Source organism: Telmatherina bonti (genome assembly GCF_933228915.1).
Source record: "Telmatherina bonti genome assembly, chromosome: 3".
In the NCBI taxonomy this organism is placed as follows: Eukaryota; Metazoa; Chordata; class Actinopteri; order Atheriniformes; family Telmatherinidae; genus Telmatherina; species Telmatherina bonti.
The window spans coordinates 22,609,413-22,633,357 of record NC_136621.1 but is presented as its reverse complement, the minus strand read 5'-3'; the positions used below and the strand labels follow the sequence as shown (position 1 = coordinate 22,633,357).

General features: G+C 35.9%; 1 protein-coding gene across 1 annotated transcript in view; it reads right to left on the bottom strand.

Moving 5' to 3' along the window:
• Positions 1–23,945, bottom strand: part of cacng2b (calcium channel, voltage-dependent, gamma subunit 2b) — a gene marked incomplete at its 3' end in the record, with an annotated part of 63,380 nt that overhangs the window by 9,085 nt on the left and 30,350 nt on the right. Inside the window, exon 2 of the mRNA XM_079238203.1 lies at positions 15,943–16,026. Within this exon, the coding sequence (XP_079094329.1) occupies positions 15,943–16,026 (84 nt within the window). The remainder of the gene's footprint in view (positions 1–15,942; positions 16,027–23,945) is intronic.

Here is a 23,945-nt window from a genome sequence, read left to right as displayed (position 1 = left end):
TGATTTTTCTAACTTGAGGTGAGTCATACAGCACAGAGCCAAAATTATTGTGGCTGAACATAGGTTATGGCAGACTGATCTTTCAGTCAAGTTTTTAGTGATTGTTTGCTAAGCTTCACTCAGTTTAGGTACTGCTTTGACACCTGTCTTTCCTTAAACGTTGGCATACGATACGTAAACCTTTTTATGACTGCCGTATTCAATGTAACAATTACATTGGTTCATTTAACATTGCCTCTAAAAGCTGCTTTCTTCATGATTAAGTAACATCAAAGGTGCTGACAAAATTGCAGTATATGATAACAGCATATATGCATCAAAATTTTGGATTGCAGCCTTTTTTTAACCCTCCTCACAGCCTCACTAGGACATAAAAAATTTCAAGACTTATGTTATTACAAAAAAGTGTGACACACCAGAAGTCATAAAATATGACAAAAGAATGTAGAAATGCTCAGGCAGTACCTGCACTGCAACAAAACAAGTAGTTCACACCTCAGATAGTGTCTTATGTCTAAGACTTCTGCCGTAAGTGCAAAATGCTATAATATTGGCTTAGTCATTCATTCATTTTTTCTAAACCGCTTAATCCAATTCAGGGTAGCAGGGAAGCTGGAGCCTATCCCAGCTGGCTTTGGGCGACAGGCAGGGTACACCCTGGACAGCTCGCCAGTCCATCGCAGGGCCACACAGAGAGACGAACAACCACTCACGCTCACACTCATTCCTAGGGGCAATTTAGAGTGACCAATTAACCTAACATGCATGTCTTTGGATGGTGGGAGGAAGCCGGAGTACCTGGAGAGAACCCACGCATACACGGGGAGAACATGCAAACTCCACACAGAAAGGCCACTGACCAAACCAGTGACCTTCTTGCTGTGAGGCCACAGTGCTAACCACTGTGCCACCGTGCAGCGTAAAAAACTAGCGTATGTAACTTAAAAATCAAACAAAGAATAACTTGAGTTTGGGTTGTGAAGACCCACTGGTAAAAAAAATATTTAAGCCCACGGGCACATACAGAATTTGTGTTTAGCATCAACACTATCCTGCAAATGTCCAACCATCCATTCATTTTCTTAGCTGCTTGTTCCAAGTCAGGGTTGTTGGGAAGCTGAAGTCTTCCCAGAAATCAGTGGGCAAGAGGAAGGGTAAATCCTGGACAGGTTTCCAGTCCATCTCAGGGCATCATACAAATGTAATGCCAAAAAAAACCAAAAAAAAACAAAACAAACAAAATCAAATGAATGCTCATACATCAACAAGTAAGGCTGATTTATGAGTCTACATTTCTTTTTTCATGCATTTTAACTTTCAGTTTGGTTTCAGCTTTATTTAGTTTGTTCAGTTACTTTTAGACACCAAACCTACTCAGTTTGACTTTAGTCTTACTTAAGACTGTTTTTAAGACATTAACCATGCACTATGCGTGATGCTATGGAATACGTGAAATACAGTTTTGAGTCTTGGTCTAACATCTGCTGGAAACTGATGTAAAAATGCACCCTCTGCAAAACGTGGAAATGCCAAAGAATATTGACAGAACAACTGTGTGAGTAAAAAGATGTTTGTTAAGTCTGTAATAAGATGCAAATCATCCAAATTTGGAACTTGATATTTGCAAGTATTGAACATTTGTTAGTCTCTTTTTTATAACTTGATCGTGTATATTAATTAAAAAAGGAAGAGATACACTTGAGAGATCATGTTCAGTTACAGAAACTGGAAGTTACCAGCAATAGCTGAGATTTTAAATTTCACAGAACAGAGACCACGAGTTGTTACATTAAAGGAAACTGTGGAAAAAGCTGACATTGACTAAATGCAAGAAGAATCGAGGGATGAATATATGGAAATGTTTAGTAAAAAGAAAAGAGAATAAAAGAAAAAGATGATGGCAAAGAGGGAAAAAGAAGACGAGACAAATGGAGAAGCACAAAGACTGCAGGCCTTGACTTCTCTGTGAAGCTGCTTTGCCTCCAGCAGTCTTTGTCTCACTGTCTCTACCTCTCTCTTTGCACTTGTGCTGTAAGCTAAAGGCAGAGTTTAAAAGGAAGAATTTTTAAATGCGCGGGCCTCCAGGCACACCCCACCACCAAGCACATGATGGCAGAGAGAGAGACAGAGAGAGTCATACGCGGAGTGAATACACTGCAGTGGCAACAGCATGAAGAGACGTGCATAGTATGTTTTTGGTTTCTTTTTTAAGCATGCTGGAGGCCACCGTTGAGGCTGAAACTCTATCCTCCCAGTTCAGTATCGAGCTTTGTCTGCTTGAGGGTTCCCTATCATGCTGTATCAGTAATATCATAAGACATGGCTACTCCTATCCTTGTGTCTTAGATATGCCAACTTTTCTAAACACCCAATGTGACACATCATGCCAAATACAAGTTAATCAATCAATCAAAATGTATTTCTACAATACTTTTTATACCCCCCTCACCCGCTTACACGCACACACACACACATATATATATATATATATATATATATATATATATATATATATATATATATATATATATATATATATATATATATATATATATATATATATATATATATATATATATATATATATATATATATATATATACGTATATACACATGTACTGCCATGGTTCACATCCCTGCTCTGATTCAGCCCATCTGAGTTTTACTAATTGCTTCCTTGTTTTCCCTCTCCACAGCACTTCTTAACTCTTCAGCCTCTTCCTCTTTGCCAGAATATTGACAGCCCCTGTGCCAAGTTGAAGTCCAGCGGTCTTTCCATGGTTACCATTTATGTGTCTGTCCCTGGATTACTCTCCTTGCCTGTGATGGAACTCTTGCCTCTCCTGATATCTGGACCATGATCCATGCTCTGTTTTTGGACCACTGCTTCTTTCCTACTGATTGTGCTAAGTACTTGACATCTGCTTGCCTGTGTTTTGACAATTGCAAAAAGCCTTCTTTTTGGCAATGGTTCTCCAAAACTTCCCACCACCACCACCATCCTCCTGTACAAAAAAACAAGCAAAAATACAAGCAAAGATGACCTTGGACCAATCAACTCACTGGTTTCCATTGAAATGGAAGACCATCCATACTCTTCGCCAAGGGAGGAAAAAATAGCGAAGAAAAAGATTTGATAACTAGGAAAAAATAAGTCTATCAGTGTTGCATTTACTAAATGGAGTCAATTCATGAGGGAGAGGAACTTCAAAACTGACGCAGAGGTTGCAGCTTTATGCTGGACAGGTATGCTAATTCAATCTAACAGTGAATGTTAGTAACAGGGCACATAGCCATCTACTAATTTATCCTTTATATTATCTGTTTATAATTTACTGCTACTTACTATATAAAATGGCAGAGACGGTAAACCAGTGACATACTCTTCTGCTCTCAGTTCTGTGCATTGGGATTAAAGAAGACAACTACCTAGGGATGATGGATGTATCTGCGTTATGCACTACTGTCCCAGTCAAATAAAGAAATAAAGACCCCTAGATAGAAAAATAACACACTGCAGATGGAAACTAGCAAAGGCTAAATCTGGTGTAAGGCATCTTTTGGTGATGTTTTTTACACATGGTCCCTGATAAATCAACTTTCTGAAAACAAAACAATAGGGAGGTAGTCTAGTTTTTCAGTGTGATATTATCCAAGTTTTTTTTTTTTTTTTTTTAAATTTTTTTTTTTTTAAAAGATCAACTTCTGTTTAAAATAAATCTTCAAATGTTGTCTTCTTTTCTTATTGTAAATAGAAATAATGACAAAAAATTAGACTAATTGCATTTAATTTAAAAGCAAATAAAAAAAAATGTACTGAAGGAAGGATGAGGTGTATTTATAATGAATGTTTGAATATGAGGGTTACACATAAGCTGGTCGGGTCCAGATTTTTAGTATTGCTTAGTCAAATTGGACCCATACAGAACTCTGCTCTTGGGGTTCCTAATTTTAACTGCGGTGTGCAGAACATACATTTTCTGAATACACGCTTTTTGTTTTTCCTTCTACCCAAACAATGATGAATCACTTCCTTCCTCCTCTTGATGCTGTATTGCTGTTGGCAGAGATCACTTTCATTTTGGTCATTGGATAGTCCATTTGCAAGTGAACTAGCTTTCAAGGGGACCAGAATCCACTTCTTTGGTCAGCATCAGAGTGCAGTTGCTTTTCATACTACACCAGTGAATTGTACTAGCAGACCTGGATCCATTTAAAGCAGACCAAACAGAAGCAGTGTGAAAGTGCCCAAAGTGTAAAATGTGGTTCCTGCATATGTAACTGACATTTTTTCAAGTACTTGCTTTTCAGATAAAAAAAAAAAAAAAAAGTCTGAAAATAACAATAACAAGCATTAGCACCAACTAACGTTCATTAGAATTAGTGTTATATTTATTATTTACTCCAGGCTGCAGTGTACTGCTGTTGGTGTACGGTCGAAGAGTTAGTAATACTTACTGTGTTGAAATTTCAAACCGAAAAATATAAAACTATAGTAAAATAGTGGGTAATTGTAACATAACCTTTCTCATTTAGAAACAATGTGTGTGTTTTTTTTTTTTAATTGATTTATCATTACAGTAAACAAAAAATAATTAGCAAAGGGATTATTTATATTCACAGATTGTTTTGTTGCTTTCACTTGCTTATCTTGTATAAGAATTCAAAATGACCAGATTTATCTTAGCTTATAAATGAGTTGAGTGTAGACAGGTTAATGAAACAAATCCTCCCAAAACAATGAAATTAAATGACATGAAAAGAGATTCATTAATTCCTGATATGAAATAACAATACATTTATATAAAATGTAAGTTAATTTGATAATAAATTAATTATGTAATATAACCTGTTATGTCATGATACTTTTATGCTAATTATAAATTTAATCTATTTTCTGTGTTTTGCTAATGAATAATACAATATTTTTTGCTTATCAGTTTAGTTTCAAATGGGAAAATGCCCAAACGTTTTTAGAATATAATCACATGCATCTATTCATCGAATGTCTATATCTGCTTATTCCAACATAGGTTTCAGAGAGATGAAGCCTTTGTCATCAGCCATTTGACAATAGACAGGGCACACTTAGACAGGTCACCATCCATCACAGTCAAAGACAACCATCACTAAAATTATTATAAATAAGAGACTGATAACACTGATGTTAGATATAGATTTTAACTAATGATCAGCTTTGTGACATTTTATTTCAAATAACAGGTGTCGAGAAAACAATTATAAGATTAATTTCCATAGTTAGATTGAGGGAAATGATACAAACGAAAAAAAGTTAAGCCTCACCTACATCCAGAGGGCAGAGCACACTCGCACACAAACACAAAAACAATATTCTTCTATCTTCTCTACCCCTTCAAACCTTCTGTCTTTCACACTTTTATCTCCCCTTCATTCCTCCCACTGCTTGGTTGGTTCTGCTGCAGTGGTGTGTGTTTGTGTGTCTTTCTCTGGCTGACTTATGGTTTCATTAGCTGCAGCAGAGGAGAGCCTTGTAATTGTGGTTGAGTTATAGAGGCGGGGGTGGACACCACCATGGGAGCTCCCTGGGTTTGCAATCTACAGTGCAGAAACCCCCCATTACTTGGTCTCACACATACACCTTAGCTCAACAAGCTACAAAGTGAACACACTCATCGATCAGCCTACCACCTTCTCACTTGCTCACTCTTTATAGTAGGGTGTTTCCTATACACACTGCGCAGTACTCAAGCAGAAACAATCTGTTCGCTCTGTCTTCTGCACAAACTAGTGCACGCATACCAATCTAACCTCTAACACACGCACACACACACACACACACACACACACACACACACACACACACACACACACACACACACACACACACACGTACAAAATTTGCCCACGTGGGAGAGCCCAGCAGCAAAGAACATGTGGTATTGAGAACTCAGCAAAACAGCCTAAGGGGAAAAACTGTGTGTATGTGTGTATGTGTGTATCTGCGTGCAAATAGCCATGAAAGGCAGATTAACACGTTCACTGTGAGACTCATGTTTAGCAAAGGAACTGATCTTATTCAAATGGAAAAAGAAGAAATCCAGTACAGACACTCACACCACTCGACAGATGTTTGTTTGAATGTGCATGTGTGAATGTGTGTATCTTTGTGTTTTTTTTGTTATGGATAAAGTACACACATGAAGGAGCTTGCACGGCCTGCCAGTCATTATCATGCCATATTACTCATGTAAATCGTGATATGCCCCCATGTCACTAGTCGCTGGCCAAAAATAGCTGCAGTGACATCAGATGACGTCACCAGTGGGTGACATCACGTGTCTCTTAGCATCCCGATCAGAAACATTACCATTATGTACGAGCAGTCGCCTTTCTAATTATAGCAACGCAAAAATTGCGCAGTGCTTCCACCTCAGTGTTTAGAAAAATCAGGAGTCTTCATATGTATGCATTTCTATCTTTATAAGGACCAAGTTTCAGCCCTGTAGAATGGAGGACCTGTTTGTGACGTGAATATATTCTGTCTTGCTGCTCGCTGTTCTTTTTTTTGTTGCCCTACAACAGTGCTTTCTACTTGATCACATTTTTTATTTTCACTTCAATAGTCATTTGTTGCTTTGTAGATGAAGACATTAACAGGGAAAAATGGTAAGTGCTCTGGCTGTGTTTTAAATCACACTAGAAAAAAGGCTCCATGTCATACAGCTACAATAAAGCAGCATACATAATCATGCAGTGATGCAATGATCTACAAAAGACTCAGTTTTACTCATCAGTGGGTGTTTGCTTGTATTTCAATGATGTTTCCTATACTGTCCACATGCAGCTTGTTGTGTGGTGTGCCCCAGGGGTCCGTTTTGGAACTGCTCATGTTGTTGTTGTATATTCTTCCTCTTTGTCAGATTATCCAGCAGTAAAATGATGTTTTCTGTCACTTATTTGCTGATGACCACTTGTTGTACAGTTCATTCAAAGCATCTGAAATTCACAAATTGAGCTCTTTATTCAATTGTCTATCAGAAGTAAAGCAGTGGTTAATCGATATTAGTCTCCAACTTAAGACTGATAAGACTGAGACACTTATTGCTCCAGACAGTGAAATTCCCAACAATAAACAATGCTTAGGAAGCCTTAGCTTCCCAGCCTAAAACCAAGCTGCAAAATCTAGGGGTAACATTTGATGAGGTCATGTCATTACAGCATCATTTAAGGCAGTTGGTTGAAAATTACTTTTGTTCAGTTGCGTAATATTGCTAAGCTCAGATCCATGGTGTCTTAACAAGAGCTCGAAACGATCATACATGCCTTCGTGTCTTTGCAATTAGACTGCTGCAACAGCCTTTTCACCTGCCTTCACAAGAATGCGTTGGCTCGTCTTCAGACAGTTCAAAACTCTGCTGCAAGGCTTTTGACTGGGACCAGAAGGAGAGCCCATATCACACCATGTTGAAGTCTCTTCACTGGCTTCTGGTTGAGTATTGTATTTGATTTGAAATCTTGTTACTAACTTTCAGAGACCCACATAGTTACATCGTAGACTTAAAGTGGAACTATTATGTGCATTTCAGGCTAATTTATTTTTATATCTGAGACCAGAAGGGCTGGGATTGATCGAGTTATTGTCACAAATCGCTTTATTTACTTCAGACCGACCCTCTCCGTAGGCTGTCAGATCAACCTGCGGGCAAAACGAGTGGATTACGTCGGGAGCACACATTGCACCTGCTTTCGCCGTCATTGTAACATCTCATAAACAGAAGGATTAGGCTCATGTGAACTCAATAAAAAAAAACAAAATACAATGTCAACACATAGCATACAGCCCTACATGTTGGAACCTGAATCAGACCCTGAAAAAGAAGTGGAAAACAGCAACCCACAGCAACAAATGCAGCAGGATGTCTCTCTTTGGTAAACTCACCAGCCATCGTTCGAAATAACTTTGTCCGACGTTTTCCACCCGCCTGATGTATTTGTACATGCCCTTGTTAACCAGTAGAAGGTAACCAATCACCGAACCTTATCCCCCAGGACGTCACAAGGATTTACAAGTAGAAAAAACTCTCTGAAACGACACGTTTTTTGTTGCTATGGAAACCGAACGGAGAGAGTGCTGGAACTCAAACTCAAACTCAAATATGTGTTTAGGTGATAAAAAACAGTGCTGTTCACATGTCTGATGAGGATTCAGCACTGTAACACTGTAGAAAGCTTAGAAAACTTGAAATACCAGAATAGCACCCCTTTAATAAAACCTTTCAGTTCGGCCTGAAGCCAGAGGTTGTCCAGGCAGCACCTGGTAATGGTCTACACAGCTCCACAGGATCTGCACTCTTTGGACTCAGTTGATGTATTTAAAAAGCTTTTAAAAAGAAATTTGTTTAGTTGAGCATTTTAGTTCTAAGTAGACTTAGTTGTGCTTCGGTTCTGCATTTATATTGTTGTTTCTCTATATGTTGTATGTTTTATTGTTGTGAAGCACTTTGTGACTTTGTGTCTGTGAAAAGCGCTATATAAATAATATTTACTTAGTTACTTATTATTTTTGTTATATATTCAGTCTCCAATATATCAGGGCCTGCTAAAATTGTTTTACATAAAAATATGAAGCAGTCTCTGTGAATTTAAAAGGGCACAAAACTTTCTGAAAAATTAAGTTTGTATTATCAAATAAGCATAAAGTTTAATTGAAGTAACAAAATTTAAATTGATGGGCTTTGATTTATGATAAATTTGATTTAGTAATTTGAATCCTAAAGCATTAGTCAAATCAGCAGCCACAGGCCCCTGTAACAACCTAACAGCTTATAAATGTAAATGAGTGATGCACAAATAAGCAGGAAAAGGGTATAAAAAATAGCCAGGTGCTCTCATGTAATGCTGTGATATAGTGACAGCAGCCTGTAACATAAACAGAAAAGTGCAGTTTTTCAGCTGTGGGATGCTGCAGGGTAACAATAGGTATATGTACATGGTGAAAATCAGTGTACCATCAAAACAAGTCAGAGGATCAGAAAGTTTTGTGGGTTACTTTAAAAAAAACAACAACACTGAGTTCAGGTTGAGGGCTGAAATGTCTATATGAAATGCTTCTAAGGTTGGACTCACAAGTGGCTGAACAATCTTCAGAAAGATTTTTGAGATTTTAAGTTGTGTTGCAATGTTTTCCCTTTTCCTGCATTCTCACCTCAAAAACCAGCTTAAAAAGTTTGGAGATAAATATATAAAAAAAAGACTAATATACCGTATTTGCACGCAATGTAATTTTGCAGAGCAAAATGAAAGTGAAAAAAGTCTCATTCCAGTTATTAAACTTGGTGCATTAATCACACTGTGGGCTTGTCTTGCAGCCCGAGACTTTTGGTCAATATCATGGTTAAATGTTTAAAGGAGTAGCTTATAACAAAAATACCAGAAGCAAACATAAAACTGTGTGTAATAAGTTGATAATGAAGATGGTGATGTGTTAAAGATCACCATCAAAAGCCACACAGGATTACTGTGAGAAAAGTTAGGTCACTAACCCCAAAAGGAGAGTGCATGCAAAGCAAAACGTACAGTAAATCTCACAGAGCCAGTGTGTTTTGCACATTTCCCTAAACAAGAGCTGTGATAGTTGCTACTGGCAAGTAATATTGAGTTAAAGTTGAAAAACCTATCCATATCTAAAAAGTCTTAACTTTAGTTTCAGACGAATTTATTTTAGTTTTTATTGTGGAACTGTAAAAATAATTGAATTTTAGTAAAAACATTCATGTAATATGTTATCTTAAAACTTTATGCTTTTTGGAACTTGTTGATTTTTACCCACTCACTCGCAGGTCACAGCAACAGCAATGTTAAGTCAAAGCTACTGCTGACCACTGCACTTCTCAGTCAATACACTCGGTAAAACTTGCTTTATAACAATTCTACAAACAGCCACACAGCCAACCAAAAAATGTTGATCAATCTCATGACATTCCTGTCATAGATTAAAGATTTTTGCTAGACATATGATAGTTAGTGGGCTTTATATGGTCCTTTATGTAGGACATAACAATCCCAGCAGACGGAGGTGAGAGTGGTATCCTTGCATAATTATTTTCAGGAGAGCTTGTGACATAGCTGCAGCCCCATTATGTGATTTTATCTGATGCATAAGGCTTGCAGATTTAAATATTCTCTGTCCTAATTTCTCTCCTTGCGATAAAAGACGGAATTCACTGTGTTTTTAATGGTGCCAAAATGGTGCATATTATACAAAAACTAGATTAGCAAGGTAAACAATGAGCTTTATATATTATGCTGTAGTGGAAGATGGGGGTGGTGACTCTGTTGTCTCTCTCTGTGGCTGTAGCTTATAGTACGACTGCTGCAGGATGAAGGCTGACTGCTTGCTCTTACATAACCACATGTGCAAATTCACCCAGCGTGAGGAGAGTTGAGGCAGGGAGGGGAGAGCAGCGTGAGACAGCTCAGAGATCAAGAGACGGAGGAAGAAAGACTGAAATAACCCTTGGGGAAAGAGGGGGAGATGGAGAAGGAAAGAGAGTGAGTGTGTAAAGAATACAAAATGAATGATAGCTCCCATCATATATTTTATATTGATCTTTTGTTCCTGTTGTTACAAATTGTCTGAATGGCAGCATTGTTCATGACTGGTGACATTTCTCTGGAAATGTCATCTGCATTTGAGGATGTGAATTTTTTTTTGCATTTTTTCCCCCACAATGTTAAATATCTGTTCACTTCAGCTATGAAATTATTTAAAAAAAAAAAAAAAAAAAAAAAAGCCTAATCCACTGAGTTCACTGCACTGCTACACTTTTGGATACTTCCCAGTCAGTAATGCTGCATTTAAAAATTGAATGCAGCCCCTCAAGAGGCCATTTGGGGCTCACCGTAAATCAGAAGTCAGAAATTGAACCCAGGAAGGTTAATTATTTTCCATTCTGTTTTCTAGATATGTTAATCCTTTTTAACTTTAGCTTAACCCTTTCATGCATGAATTAATAAAAAACACTACAACATTTTCTTTAAATACAGTCTTTTACAGACATATGTAATGATACTTTTTTGTTCCTTAGTGATGTTTATCATCACTAAGGATGTATTCTATAAAATATTTATAAATTAATCTATAAATTAATCTATAATCATACTTATATTATGTAAAGCTTGTATAAATCTTGTATACATATATATATATATATATATATATATATATATATATATATATATATATATATATATATATATATATATATATATATATATATATATACACATATATATATATATATATATATATATATATATACACATATATATATAAATATATATATGTATATATATATATATATATATATACATATATATATAAATATATATATGTATATATATATATATATATATATATATATATATATATATATGTATATATATATATATATATATATATATATATATATATATATATATATATATATATATATATATATATATATATATATAGCTTCAGTAACTACATTATGTTCCATTATATCATATATTTATTTATTCTCTAGTGAATGGAAACATATTGAATGACTCAATAAATGGTTTATTTACAAAAAATACCATCCTCATTCATTAATATGCAAGAAAAAAGCTTGTAAATATGTGTCCACTTCAGGACCACTATGCATGCACGGCTTAAATTTACTCACATGGAGTCTAATGGTGGTTATGTTTTATAAACTGTAAATGACCTCAGTTGTTAGAAATTGAATGTGGGTCGTGTAATGGATTTGTTTAAATTGCCTTAGTTGGGCTAAAATAAATTGTGCTGAATAGGATCCTGTCTGTTAATGTGTCCTGAGATTGTGATTGGTATTTTAAACTCACAAAAAGAAGCTGAATTGAACTTAATTTTCAGCAAATTAAACGTAATTAAATGTTTCCAAATAATGTTCTTTACACATTATTATTATCCTTTTTTTGCAGTAATATAAGCCATTTAAGGGATCTTGTGGAGTTTAAGTGCAATAAGAGCAAGGCTCTGATCTGGGAACTTGTGATCTCTAAATCCTTTAAACATCACTGCATCAAGAATCATCATTCACCAGGGGTTGATATTAGAGATGGGCAACGCATTGTTATTGCAAGATTTTGTCATGTGTTACAATGTGTGCTACATTGACAAATTTCCTTCAAATCTTTACCGTTCAGCTTGAAAAATTATACTTTAATTTGTCCAGACAATGTATTAACTTCTCTTTTGTTCTGAAGCATCTTTGTACCATGAAATTACCATTTTAGTTGTCACCCTTTCTGATACAGTTCTGAAATCTTCCATCCAGACTGTTATCAGATCAAAAACCAGGCTCTGTGATAGTATAGGGTAGTATCAGGGTTTTTGCATGTGATAGCAGCAATAAAGTACAAAAACATGCTTCCTATGTTCCTTTTGAGAACACGTGATTTAGAAGTTTTCAGGCAGATTTCATTTGGACAATTTAAAATGGCTTTTTTTTTATTTTTAGGAAAGCCTGTGGAAGAAGAGGGTATTTGTACTGGACTGCACTGCCTATTGTCCTGATCTACACAATAGATAATGTGTTGAGAATGTAAAAAGAAATTAAATTATAGCCCATCATAAATTAAACATTCCTTAAGATATCATTGCAGTCAGCCTCAAATTCTGTTGATTGTTGTGAAAGTAATTGTTTTCTGATTTACAGAATATCCCAGGTTGTCTGTTTTATATTATAGTGTTATCCTGGGCTTCTCGCTGTAAAACAAAACAAAAAAAACAAAAACAAAAACAAAAACAAAACTACTCCCTGTTATGACTGAAAAACAAGGTGTCAGAGTAGACCTAAATATATTGGCAGGGGATGTCGCAAGGTCTCAAAGGACATTGTGCACCAGAGATCACAGCAGCATGGTCTGCCAGCAATGCATTACTGAGCTTCACCTATGTATGTAATGCAGAGGGGATGGGGGTCCTTTACCGAGATAGTCAAGTGACTACGCAGTCTGAATGTAACATTGTTTCTTGCCTTCATTTGCATTCCTCTGAATGGTAGCTGAGAGATAACAGTAAAAGTGAAGTCCCCCCCCCCTTTGTTTTTTGTGTAACTTTAACCACTGCCAAATATTAATAATAATAAAAAAACAGAAACTGCAGGTGTGGGGGTGTGAGGTCTGGGGAAGATCAGGGAGAAGAGAGTGGGTGGGTGATGAATGCACATGCAGAAATTGTTTAATGACAGACAGCAAGTCAGTGGCCACTAGCCAAAAATATAAATTCACAAAGCACCTATGCCACAAAATGGTCTTTGAGACAAAAATTTTCCCCTACACAATGCAGTGGTTGAAGAACAATGTGGTCCTGAACTATATCAGCCTGAGCCGTTGGCAGGCTCTGCCTCACAGCAGATTGTAGCAGCTGCTGGAAGTGCCACTGCAAGTTGCCACTGCTACATTTTGAGTTTGCTGCCTGTTGCCAGATGAGGATCAGCAGGTAAAAAATGAAGTGTTCATTTTGAACCGCTCAAAAGCACAAATCCCTACTATTGCAGTAATATTTTCTTAAAAGTTCCCTAGATAACACAATAGGTGCAAGTTCACATGGGCCTATTAGTCTGGGAATTTGGGAAACAAAAGTACGTCCTGACTGTGGAATTTTTAATGCTATACATGGGTCTATGCTAACTTAAATGACTTATATACCATTCATGTGATGTCAATATACGCATATATGACAATTTATTAGCATTATGTGATGCTTTTTCAATAATTTGTAGTGCATCATGCTTAGTTAATAGGGTGTTAACAAATTACATTAATTTGTGCATTAGTATAATTTATTTTAATTCGGTAAGTGATGCATGTTAAGTGTGATCTAACTTACATATTGTATCTTAATTGTAAATTCAAGGGGCACTTCTGAAATATAAGATGAGGTTGGTCGATTGCGGTTGGTTGGGTATGGGGGATGCTGATGGGTGGTGCGCCCAGGGAGCAAAACAAGCCAGGACCACCCCTGCTCATTTTTACAATCAAACCTACAAACCTAAACGACACCAGAGGAGATGGTGTTTAATTCGACGGTTGGTAGATCATTCTACCAAATGGTTTACAAGGACTTTAAAGGAACGAAGTGAAAATAATTTCTTTATTTCTCTCAAATATGCAACATTTCTGTCAATGGGTTTAAGGTATTTAAACCTGTTCAAAAATGCTTTCTGTCATGTACTGAGCTGCAGGAATCTGTTCATCAGTGGTAACAGGTTAATTTTGTTCTTGCGTTCTTGCTTTATGACATTTTGTTCATTTATATCATTCGGTTTTGCTTGCTTTTCTTTTTTAAATAAAATTTTTTATTATCTATGTGTGCTTTGCATATTACATAATGATAGTTAAACCCTATCAGATTTTCAGTATGCTTGCACAAACAGTATATGTTAACTTGATAAGGAAAAAACTCTTAAAAAGCAGGTATAAAAAATAGAAAAAAAACTTTCAGATGAACTGGGAAAACTCTATTATAGCATGTGTATAAATATGTGCAATAAGATGTTCGTATTTGTTTTAATGGTTTATAAAATCCTACATTGTCATGATTAGGAACTGCCTTTATAATGCTAATTAGTGAAAACACCAGAACTGCAGACATGAACTACACCAGAACTCAAAATGAAAATATCAGCAAACACGTAGATTCACATTTCAGTTAATTAACCATGGTTCCTGTTTTGGTGGCTCTACCCAAAAACAACAACTTAAAACAAAAATATGCCCCCCTCCCCATCAGCCAATGTTTCACCTCTGTTAGGCATTTTATCTGAACCTGTCTGGCATCCATTATTACCTAAAAAAAAAAAAAAAAAAAAAAAAAAAAGCAAAAACAAAAACAAACAAAAACCAAAACATTCAGGGGAAATTTAGAGAATTTTGTCACACTTTGTAGGAAAATATTAGTTTGTTTGTTTTGTGTATCCCTGTTCTAAATAAAGTGCCTGGAGACTTTCGCAAACTCTCTAAAATTACATTTAGTAGGACCTCAGAACAAGTCCCTTTCCCTCTGTCGTGTTCCCCACCATTTTTTGCTTCACCCCACGGCCTCCATCCACCAGCTGTCAGAAAGTCATGAAGGCCTCACTGGAGATGGACAGACAGATGGATGGAAAGCAAGAGGGAGGAAGCAATGAATGCATGGAAGGACAGAGAAGAGGGAGAGGTGTGACCCACTTAGTGGAGCCTGGAGTATTTATAGAAGAAAGTGTCCTAATTGGTGAGCCGCTGGGAGAGCGACAGCCCTGCGCTGGTACTCTACTCCTTGTCCTTCACCTCCTTAACCTTCTCATCTCCTACTTCTTTGCTTTACTCTGCTACCTCTTCTACAAGACTTCATCAGTCTTTCTTGTGCCATTCCTGCCTCTCCCTCCTCTTCCACATGAGTGACCTCCTCTCCGTCCTGCCACTTCCACATCTTTCCCCTCCTCTCTGCCCTGACTTTACCTTGTCCTTTCGAGTTTTCTCCTCCTCATCAACTTTTAGCCACTCTGTCTTTGTCCTCTCTCATCCAAATGCCCTCTATCCTATATCTTCCTTTTGTCCTCAATGGCTAGGTCTGCCTTTGTTTCATCTTTACTTTACTGTGTGACTATAAGATGCTTGATGAAATATTTGATGAGATTTAAACAGTTTCACTTCGACATGTCATTTTTCCCCCCTCAAATTTCCAGGGTATATTGAGGATCTTATGAAACCTTGGGATTTTCAGCACATGCTCATGACTGAATTTCTGTGTCATTGCTATTTTGGCACTGTAACTTGAATAGCTTCCCACAACATCTGCTCAAAAGACTGCAGAACATAACACCTGTGTAACTACAAACCAAAAGCAAATGATCATGTTGGCAGCAACATGTAAAACTGGGGGTATGTGAATGGATGAAAGGAAGAACTCACGTAGGAAGTATTCTGAAGCATCCGCCTCATAGTCTGCATCCTCAGGGAAGTGATCTATTTGCTTACACATGCCTTTGAAAGTACCTGTACAAGAAAGAAAGAAAGAAAGAAAGAAAGAAAGAAAGAAAATAATAAATATACTGTAGCATAACAAAGGGAAAATACGTAGTTAAAAGCAATAAACATGAATGAACAAAACCTGACATTGTGCATGTAATTGTGTTTCCCCTTTGAGTAAAATGTTTTTACCCCTCACTTAAACTGCTGTAACAATTAACTGGCTGCTCATTAAAAGGCAGAGGGGCGTAAGTAGCATCAGAAAAGAAGGGTGAGAGAAAGAAAAATGTATGGGAGGAGACTAGAAATAAACAAAAAAATGTAAAAAAAATTATGGAGAAAAGGGATAAAATAAAATGTAAAATTTTTACATAAATGTAAAATTTTAGACAAAATCATGAAAGAAAGAAGATTTGAAGACAACACACCACCGGTCAGCCAGTGTTGGATGAGACAAAGATGGGAAGAGTTTCATCTTAACATTTAAAAAGAAATGCAGGTGTCTGAATTGTTGGGGTAATTGTGGGAAGAGAGTGATCCACATTCCAACAAAAGAGAGGACTAAAGTAGAGCTGATAGCGCTGCTCATTAAGATGGATTGTGCTTGTGTGTGTGTGTAGCTTGGTTCAGCTCCAGTAGTAATTGTGTGCCCTCCCAAACCACTGCAATTAAATGGGCCCTTGTTAATTGGCAATTGAAGGACGAAAGATGAGTGCCCGGCTTTGAAATGGGCATCAGTTGCACACATGCATACCCACACACACAGTCTAACAGTAGCAGGCACACCAACCACACATATGCTACAGCATCAAACATCTCGTCAAGAGCCTGTTTTATTTTTTTTAATTTTGAGTGATTAGTTAAAAAAAAAAAATCAAGACAGTTTTTCAATTTTAAGCAGGAATGCACATAAAAGAGCAATTCTAAATTAATTAAACTTATAAGACAAGAAAAGAAAAGAAAACATGACAGGGCTTTAACCTATTGTCTTGTTCATATTTACATATCTTTAATACGCTGCACCAAAGGCTTACAGGGACAAAGTGTTTTTTCATCAAGGAAGACTTTGATAGATACATTAAAGAAGATGTTTTATCAAGAAGAAACAAACCTTTCAGTTTGGACTATATAAGCTATATGCCGAGTTTCTCTTCCGCTCCTGAAATGTCTGAGTGAGAACACTACAACGTGAGCAACCTGTTGTGTAAATGTGATCATTAACAGAAAGGTAAATACTCATCATTTTATGCATTCAATAAAATTATAGTAATAGAAATTGATCAGTTGATCAGTGAAGGTCTCATAACTAATTAAATTTGTATCCAGGCAAAGATGAAGCTTTAGTTTCTCATTGATATATTCTACAGATGATCGTTGAGTTGCAACGATATGCTTTAAAGGGAACAGAATTGAAGCACCTGGAAAATGTAATAATGCTAAATGTTTCAGTGTGTTTAAAAACATTTTTTACTGTTTCGCTTTTTTTAAACACAGTCATTTATCTTAGGATGTTCAAAATCATGGTATAGATAGAAGGATTTCTAATTTTGCTTATCCATGCAAAAGTTAGGTGAAAGTTATTTTCTAAATTTTGGATATCAGAAGTGATCATCATACAGAAAAAAATGCTTCTGTGACTGTGAAATAATTATTTTGATTAACAAGTACTACACCACAGATTTCTGCAATATATCAAACAGTGATAAGTTTGACTCATACTCAAAATGTAAGATATTTGTAAATATGATTTCTGCTCAATATTATTGTGTGTATCTGTAAATGCCATCATAATTAGTAATAACATAGTTTTTAAAACTCAAAAATACTTACTTATATTTCAATATAGATGTTAACTGTCTACAAAAACTTGTCCTGTTATATTGCCGTGCTCTCTGCCCATCAACAGAAATGCGTAAATATTTTTAGATTATATCAAGATAGTGTTTTTAGGGTGGATGTCTGCATCATACACTTGTCTGGCAAAAGCGACTTTGTTTACTCTTAACAAGGGAGAATTCAGTCACAGATACTGGCATGGCACATCTAGTAAAACAGCTTTTCATAGAAGGAATAAAAAATGGAAATGTAAAGATAGAGAGAAACAAAAGAAAGGAGGAGAAACCAGACATGGCTTTGTGCAGAAAGGACAGAGATTTTGAAAGTGGAAGAGGTGGAAAATGAAGGTTGAGGAGAAAGAGGGGTAATCTTCAGAGAGAAAAGATATATTTGCTAATTCAAAAGCAGACAAAAAGTACTTCTGAGCAGCTGAACTAACCACAGATAAGATGTGAGAGTCGAGGGCTGCACGCTGGATATAGGAGGTCAGGGTATATTGGATGAAGTGGTCATAGAATATGAATGGCTGGACTGATGGATGGACGGATTGTACTACAATTAGTTTTTTTAATTCATTTTTACATTGGCAGGCCTAATTTAGTTTTGATATTTGATGTTTCTCTGTAAATTTGCTTCTTGCTCAGCTCAGACTGTTTAGAACATGACAGTAAAAATATTTACACACCTTCCCCATTCATATAATTATTGTGAAGCAATTGAAGAACACAATTTTGATGAACATCTATGTTTTTAATATCAATACTTGAGGAAAACAATGAAGCATGATCTTACACAGTTAGTGTTGTATGGATAGAAAAAAAGTTCTCTCACAATCCATTGCATAATCTGACTTTTACCTCTTCACAAGCACTTATGAACATGCTATATCAGCACAAAATATATCTTTTGTGACAGTTTCACATAATGCAACATGTTGACTTGATTGGAAACATGGAATAAAACATTCCTGAAGTCTTGAAAATACATTAAATTTACAGTTGTTAAACTTAGACCTTATGGTTTCATGTAAAGTATGACAAAGACCTGCACTCAGGCACACACATTAAACACATTAAACACGTTAATATGGCATCTTTGTTCACACTGTAGCTACAAACTATTTAATAAATGAAGGTCATGTTGCTAAGGATTGTTGCTAATTTTGATAACTTGTGTTTAATATCAAACCCAAACACTGAATATTCACCTTTTCTCTTGCAAATTGCAGACTTGTATCATTGCGGTCTCATAATAACACTACACTGGCAGCGTGAAATGGTTCCACTGTAAAATATTCCATATAGTGGTTAGTAGGTAATGTACAAAGTAGAAAATCAGCAAAGATGCTGCTGGATCACTCCCATCACTCCCACGACTTCAGTTACAATACTGTTTGCATCTATATTTCGGTTTGGATTTATTGCCTTGAGTGCTGGTTATTTTTCATGTGATTATCCAACAATATGTCAAAAGCATCAGTTCATACACAATCACACAAACACACCAGCACACACTGCTATGTTGGGACTCCATGATATATACATTTTTTTTCCAACCAACACTACTCTTTCTCTCTGCTCTCTCTTTCACATGCTCCCTCACTCGCTCCAACACATGCCCACCCACGCTGCACCACAAGCACATGTAATCTGGAATCGCATTTTGCCTTCCTCCTCTCTTCTATCTCTCACACACTCTCTGTCTTTCACATGCTCTCCTATCTGTCTCTCACATACATACATGTGCCTGTACCCTGAAGACCAGATTCCTATTTGAACTGAGCTGGCAGCTCAGACCTCCACTCCTCCATTGCTCCTCTTTCTCCTCACACCTTTTATAATTTAAATTAACAGCAAAAAATTATGATTTTGACAGGAAAGTAGCAAGTGCAGCACTATGATCAATTTTTGAATAAAAAATGGGCTCATGAAAAGTAAAGTAGAAAGTACTTTTTCAATTCTTTCTATTACGTGCTGTGATATGAAACTGGATCTTTAGAATATGAAATATATGTCTATTACTGTACATTAAAAGGCCAGCAAAAGAAAATACTAAAGTGTGCATGTAACAACATTTACACTATCAAGTTGCGACAAATGACCAGAAGAAAGAAAAAAATATATCTATTTATATGTATATATATATATATATATATATATATATATATATATATATATATATATATATATATATATATATATATGTATATATATATATATATATATATATATATATATATATATATATATATATATATATATATATATATATATATATATATATATGTATATATATATATATACAGATGCATCTCAACCAATATATAAAGAAAATAAATAAATAAATTGCTTAATGTTTATTAAAGTTTTTCATTTTGTGGCTGTACTGTGTCCTATTAGTAGTTTCATGACAAAACTTTAACATTAGCAACAGCTTGTTTTCCAGCTGCAGTCAGTGGCGAATCCAGAACATTTTTATTATAATTCCCAGGTTGAGACCATTACTATCATTAGACTGACATAGAAGCAGATGTCTCATTAGTTTCTGTGTGGCACATAACAGTAGGGTACTTGCCTAATTGTTTCAGTCGTTCTTACTTACATCCACATGAATGCAGTGTAGAGGAACACTATGTTTATGTGTATCTCTTAACTGATTAACTGTATTTGGAAACCATGTTTAAAGTTAATCTGTTTCTGTTATGGATATATAAAATAATTATAGATATGTATTACCAAGTTCGTATTATTTTTCAATCCTATTTAACTGAACTTTATTGGATTATTTGATAATCCAATAGACAGATAAAAGCTACTTTTGGCTTGGAGGTGAGTTGGAGTGGGGTAAGTGCTAAGTAGACTGGTTTGGATGATAATTATTTCTAAATAGTATGTTTTATTGATTCAGCTGTGTATAAAGTGCAAAACAAATTAATCTTGATTGTTAAAGTAGAGGTTTCTGAGACAACTTGAATTTGCCTCCAAAGGACTTTACTACTTATCGTGCAGGGTGGTGGTTTGCCAAGCTTTAGAAGGTGGTGACCCTTCAGTGCAGTGACATCTGATCTCTTGCTCAGAAAAATGAAAAAAAAAAACTCCTCAATGCCTTGTGTAAAATTCCTCTCTCTGAAAACCTCCGTTCTCCCGTTCTTCTCCCACCTCTTGACACTGTTGTCATAATGAAGTGTCGCTCTTGCAAATTGCCTCTCTTAAATTATACATACTGCTTAAACATGGAACAGATACTATTATTCTGAGACCGACCTGCACCTCAGGGGTCAACTCAGTTTTGTCAACCACTTGTGCTTACTGCAAGAGAGGCCAGGATGCCTTTTAACCAATGATTTTTGCCAATAAGAAGAGACCCAAGTGACTCTCCCTGCTGCCAAAAGCCAATCAGAAACATGATTGTCGACTGAACTCATAGCTGTTAAAGATAAGTGAATGCAGCGTGATGAAACACTCACAGACAACTTTTATGAAGTATTAACATTTTAACCCTCTCAAGCAGAAACAGAAAAAAAGTGTGTGTGTGTGTGTGTGTGTGTGTGTGTGTGTGTGTGTGTGTGTGTGTGTGTGTAAGAATAAGAGATGTGAATTATAAATTACCCTCTCTGAGCAAGCACTGTGTGTTATGCAAATACTGTGCAAAGTGCTTTTATTTCTTATGCTAATTATGGCTCAATCTATCTACTCATGAAAATGTCATTAAAGTAATCCCTCAGCTGCAAAGTTGGATGAACACCTTAGACCTCAAAGAAGACGTGTTGCTCAGCAAAGGTAGCAATCAGCTCAGTTCAACGGATTACAAGTGTGATGCATAAAAAATGTTTTTCTCCTTCCTTCATGTTAACTCATCGTGGAGCCCCTTCTCTCCTCTTTCATACTTTTGTAAACATTTGTACGACTTCAGTAAGTTGGTCTTTCAAACTCAACAGTAAAGTAAGGCATGCCTAGATCACACAACAACGACACCACCTGTACAATGGCCCCCTTTCTAACACAATTTCACTCATGAAAGAAATTAAAAAATTAAAGCAAAGCACTATTCCAGATAATAACAAGATGCCACTGTTTTTTACTAATGTATATACATACATATATTAAAATGAAACATATATATATATATATGTATATATATATATATATATATATATATATATATATATATATATATATATATATATATGATGTATATATATACATTATGTGTATATATATATATATATATATACATATATATATATATATATATATATATATATATACATATATATATATATATATATATATATATATATATACACATAATGTATATATATACATCATATATATATATATATATATATATATATATATATATATATATATATATATAGTAAATATATATAGTAAAAAAAAAAAACATAATTAATTCAACTTCCTAAACTCCTTACAAAATTTAGAAATAAAACTTTAATACAGAAGACGAGTGAAAAAGCTCTCACTTCATTAAGCAACTTCATTGTGAGCTACATTTCATTTTAATCTTTTGAACCCAGACAACCCATTTCATTTCCACACAATTTCAGAACACGTTCAACAATAGTGAGACCTATTTAAGATAATTGTAATAAATGTGGAATTAGATTTTCACCCTATTTGCTCTAACTAATTTAGAGTAAGCGATTACTTTTCCTATCAGCAAGCTCGCATATGTGTGTGTGCACACAACACATAAATTAGTTTGATGTGCAGTAATCACAGAGTGAGTGAGAGAACTGAGAAAAAAGAGAAAATAAGGCTCCAACCCATCTGTGATTTCTGTGAGACGGGGAAGTGGAGAAATAAAGCACAAAATGCAGTCTAAAATAACTGGTAAACTGTCATTTTGATCGGGAATGGGTTATGTGGTGACGAGAACACAGTGGAAAAGTGATCATAAGCTGCACTACAAAGGACCTTTGAACAATTTAATTGTTTGTGTTTTTGTATTGTAGAGAAAGGAAAACTTTGTAATAACTTGTTGAAGAACTTCTAATTTTTATTTTTTTTTTTTAAGTTGAAGGTCCTGCACAATTTCTTAGCTTCCATTGTTGGGGATGGCTCCAGTCATCCCAGCAGCTACCTCTGTTGTATAACCATGGTCCCAAATGGTGCCTGTTGGTGTTAGTTGGTGGCTACCAACATTTTTTCAGTTTGTATCTCAATATTTGTCCTCCACCACCCTAGCAGCTATTTCCCATTGTGATCCAGGGGTCTCCACTTTACATCCGGCACAGATATTTCTGTGCCAGCTACTTGTTTATGGTATTCCATGTATTCTTTTCCTGCGTACACTCTGCTCTTAGGTGCTGAATTGGTGTCAGGGGCCTCTTTGCACAGCCTGCATCTGGGATCCTGCCTGGTATGGTAGACAAAGCTTTGATTGCTCTGGTGCTTAAGGTTTGCTCCTGTGCCGTCATGCGTGACTGTCCTTCAGTTAAGCCCTCTCTAACTGTTGGTAGGACTTGTTTATGTTGGTCACTTCAGCCATCTGTCAGTCGTAGAGCCCATGCAGGAGTTTTTCCTCATATGGTTATCCAAACTCCTTTCCTCCAGTTTCCACTGCGTGAAACATTCACTATGTGCCTCATTCCTTTGGACCATCTTTCTGATGTTTTCTTGGAGCTTAGATGTGGCTCTGACGCTCACTAGTCCTCAACTTCCCTATTTGCTAAGGTATAGCTTCTGAACACTGGATTTGGGTTTGAACCCTCCATGCATGGTAAGCATCTTTCATGTTTCAATGCCTGTAGTGTAAATTTACTACTTTAAAAAGCTTATTTTTGCAGCAGGGTATCTGATCACTGGCAAGGAATAACAGTTAATTGTATCAATCTTTATTTTACCACTGACTGACTTCTCAGGACTTGTACTTATTGCAGATATTAGACCATTGCAGTTTTAGCTAGCTAGCTAGCTAGCTTTTGAGTGAGTGAGTATCTAGCTAGCTAGCTAGCTAGATAGATAGATAGATAGATAGATTTCAAATTAGTTCAAACAGTACAAGCAGTTAGACTTATCCACGTTGCACTGATGTGCCCAATGTGACCTTATATACTTCAGTTCCCAGTAGATTTTCACAACTTG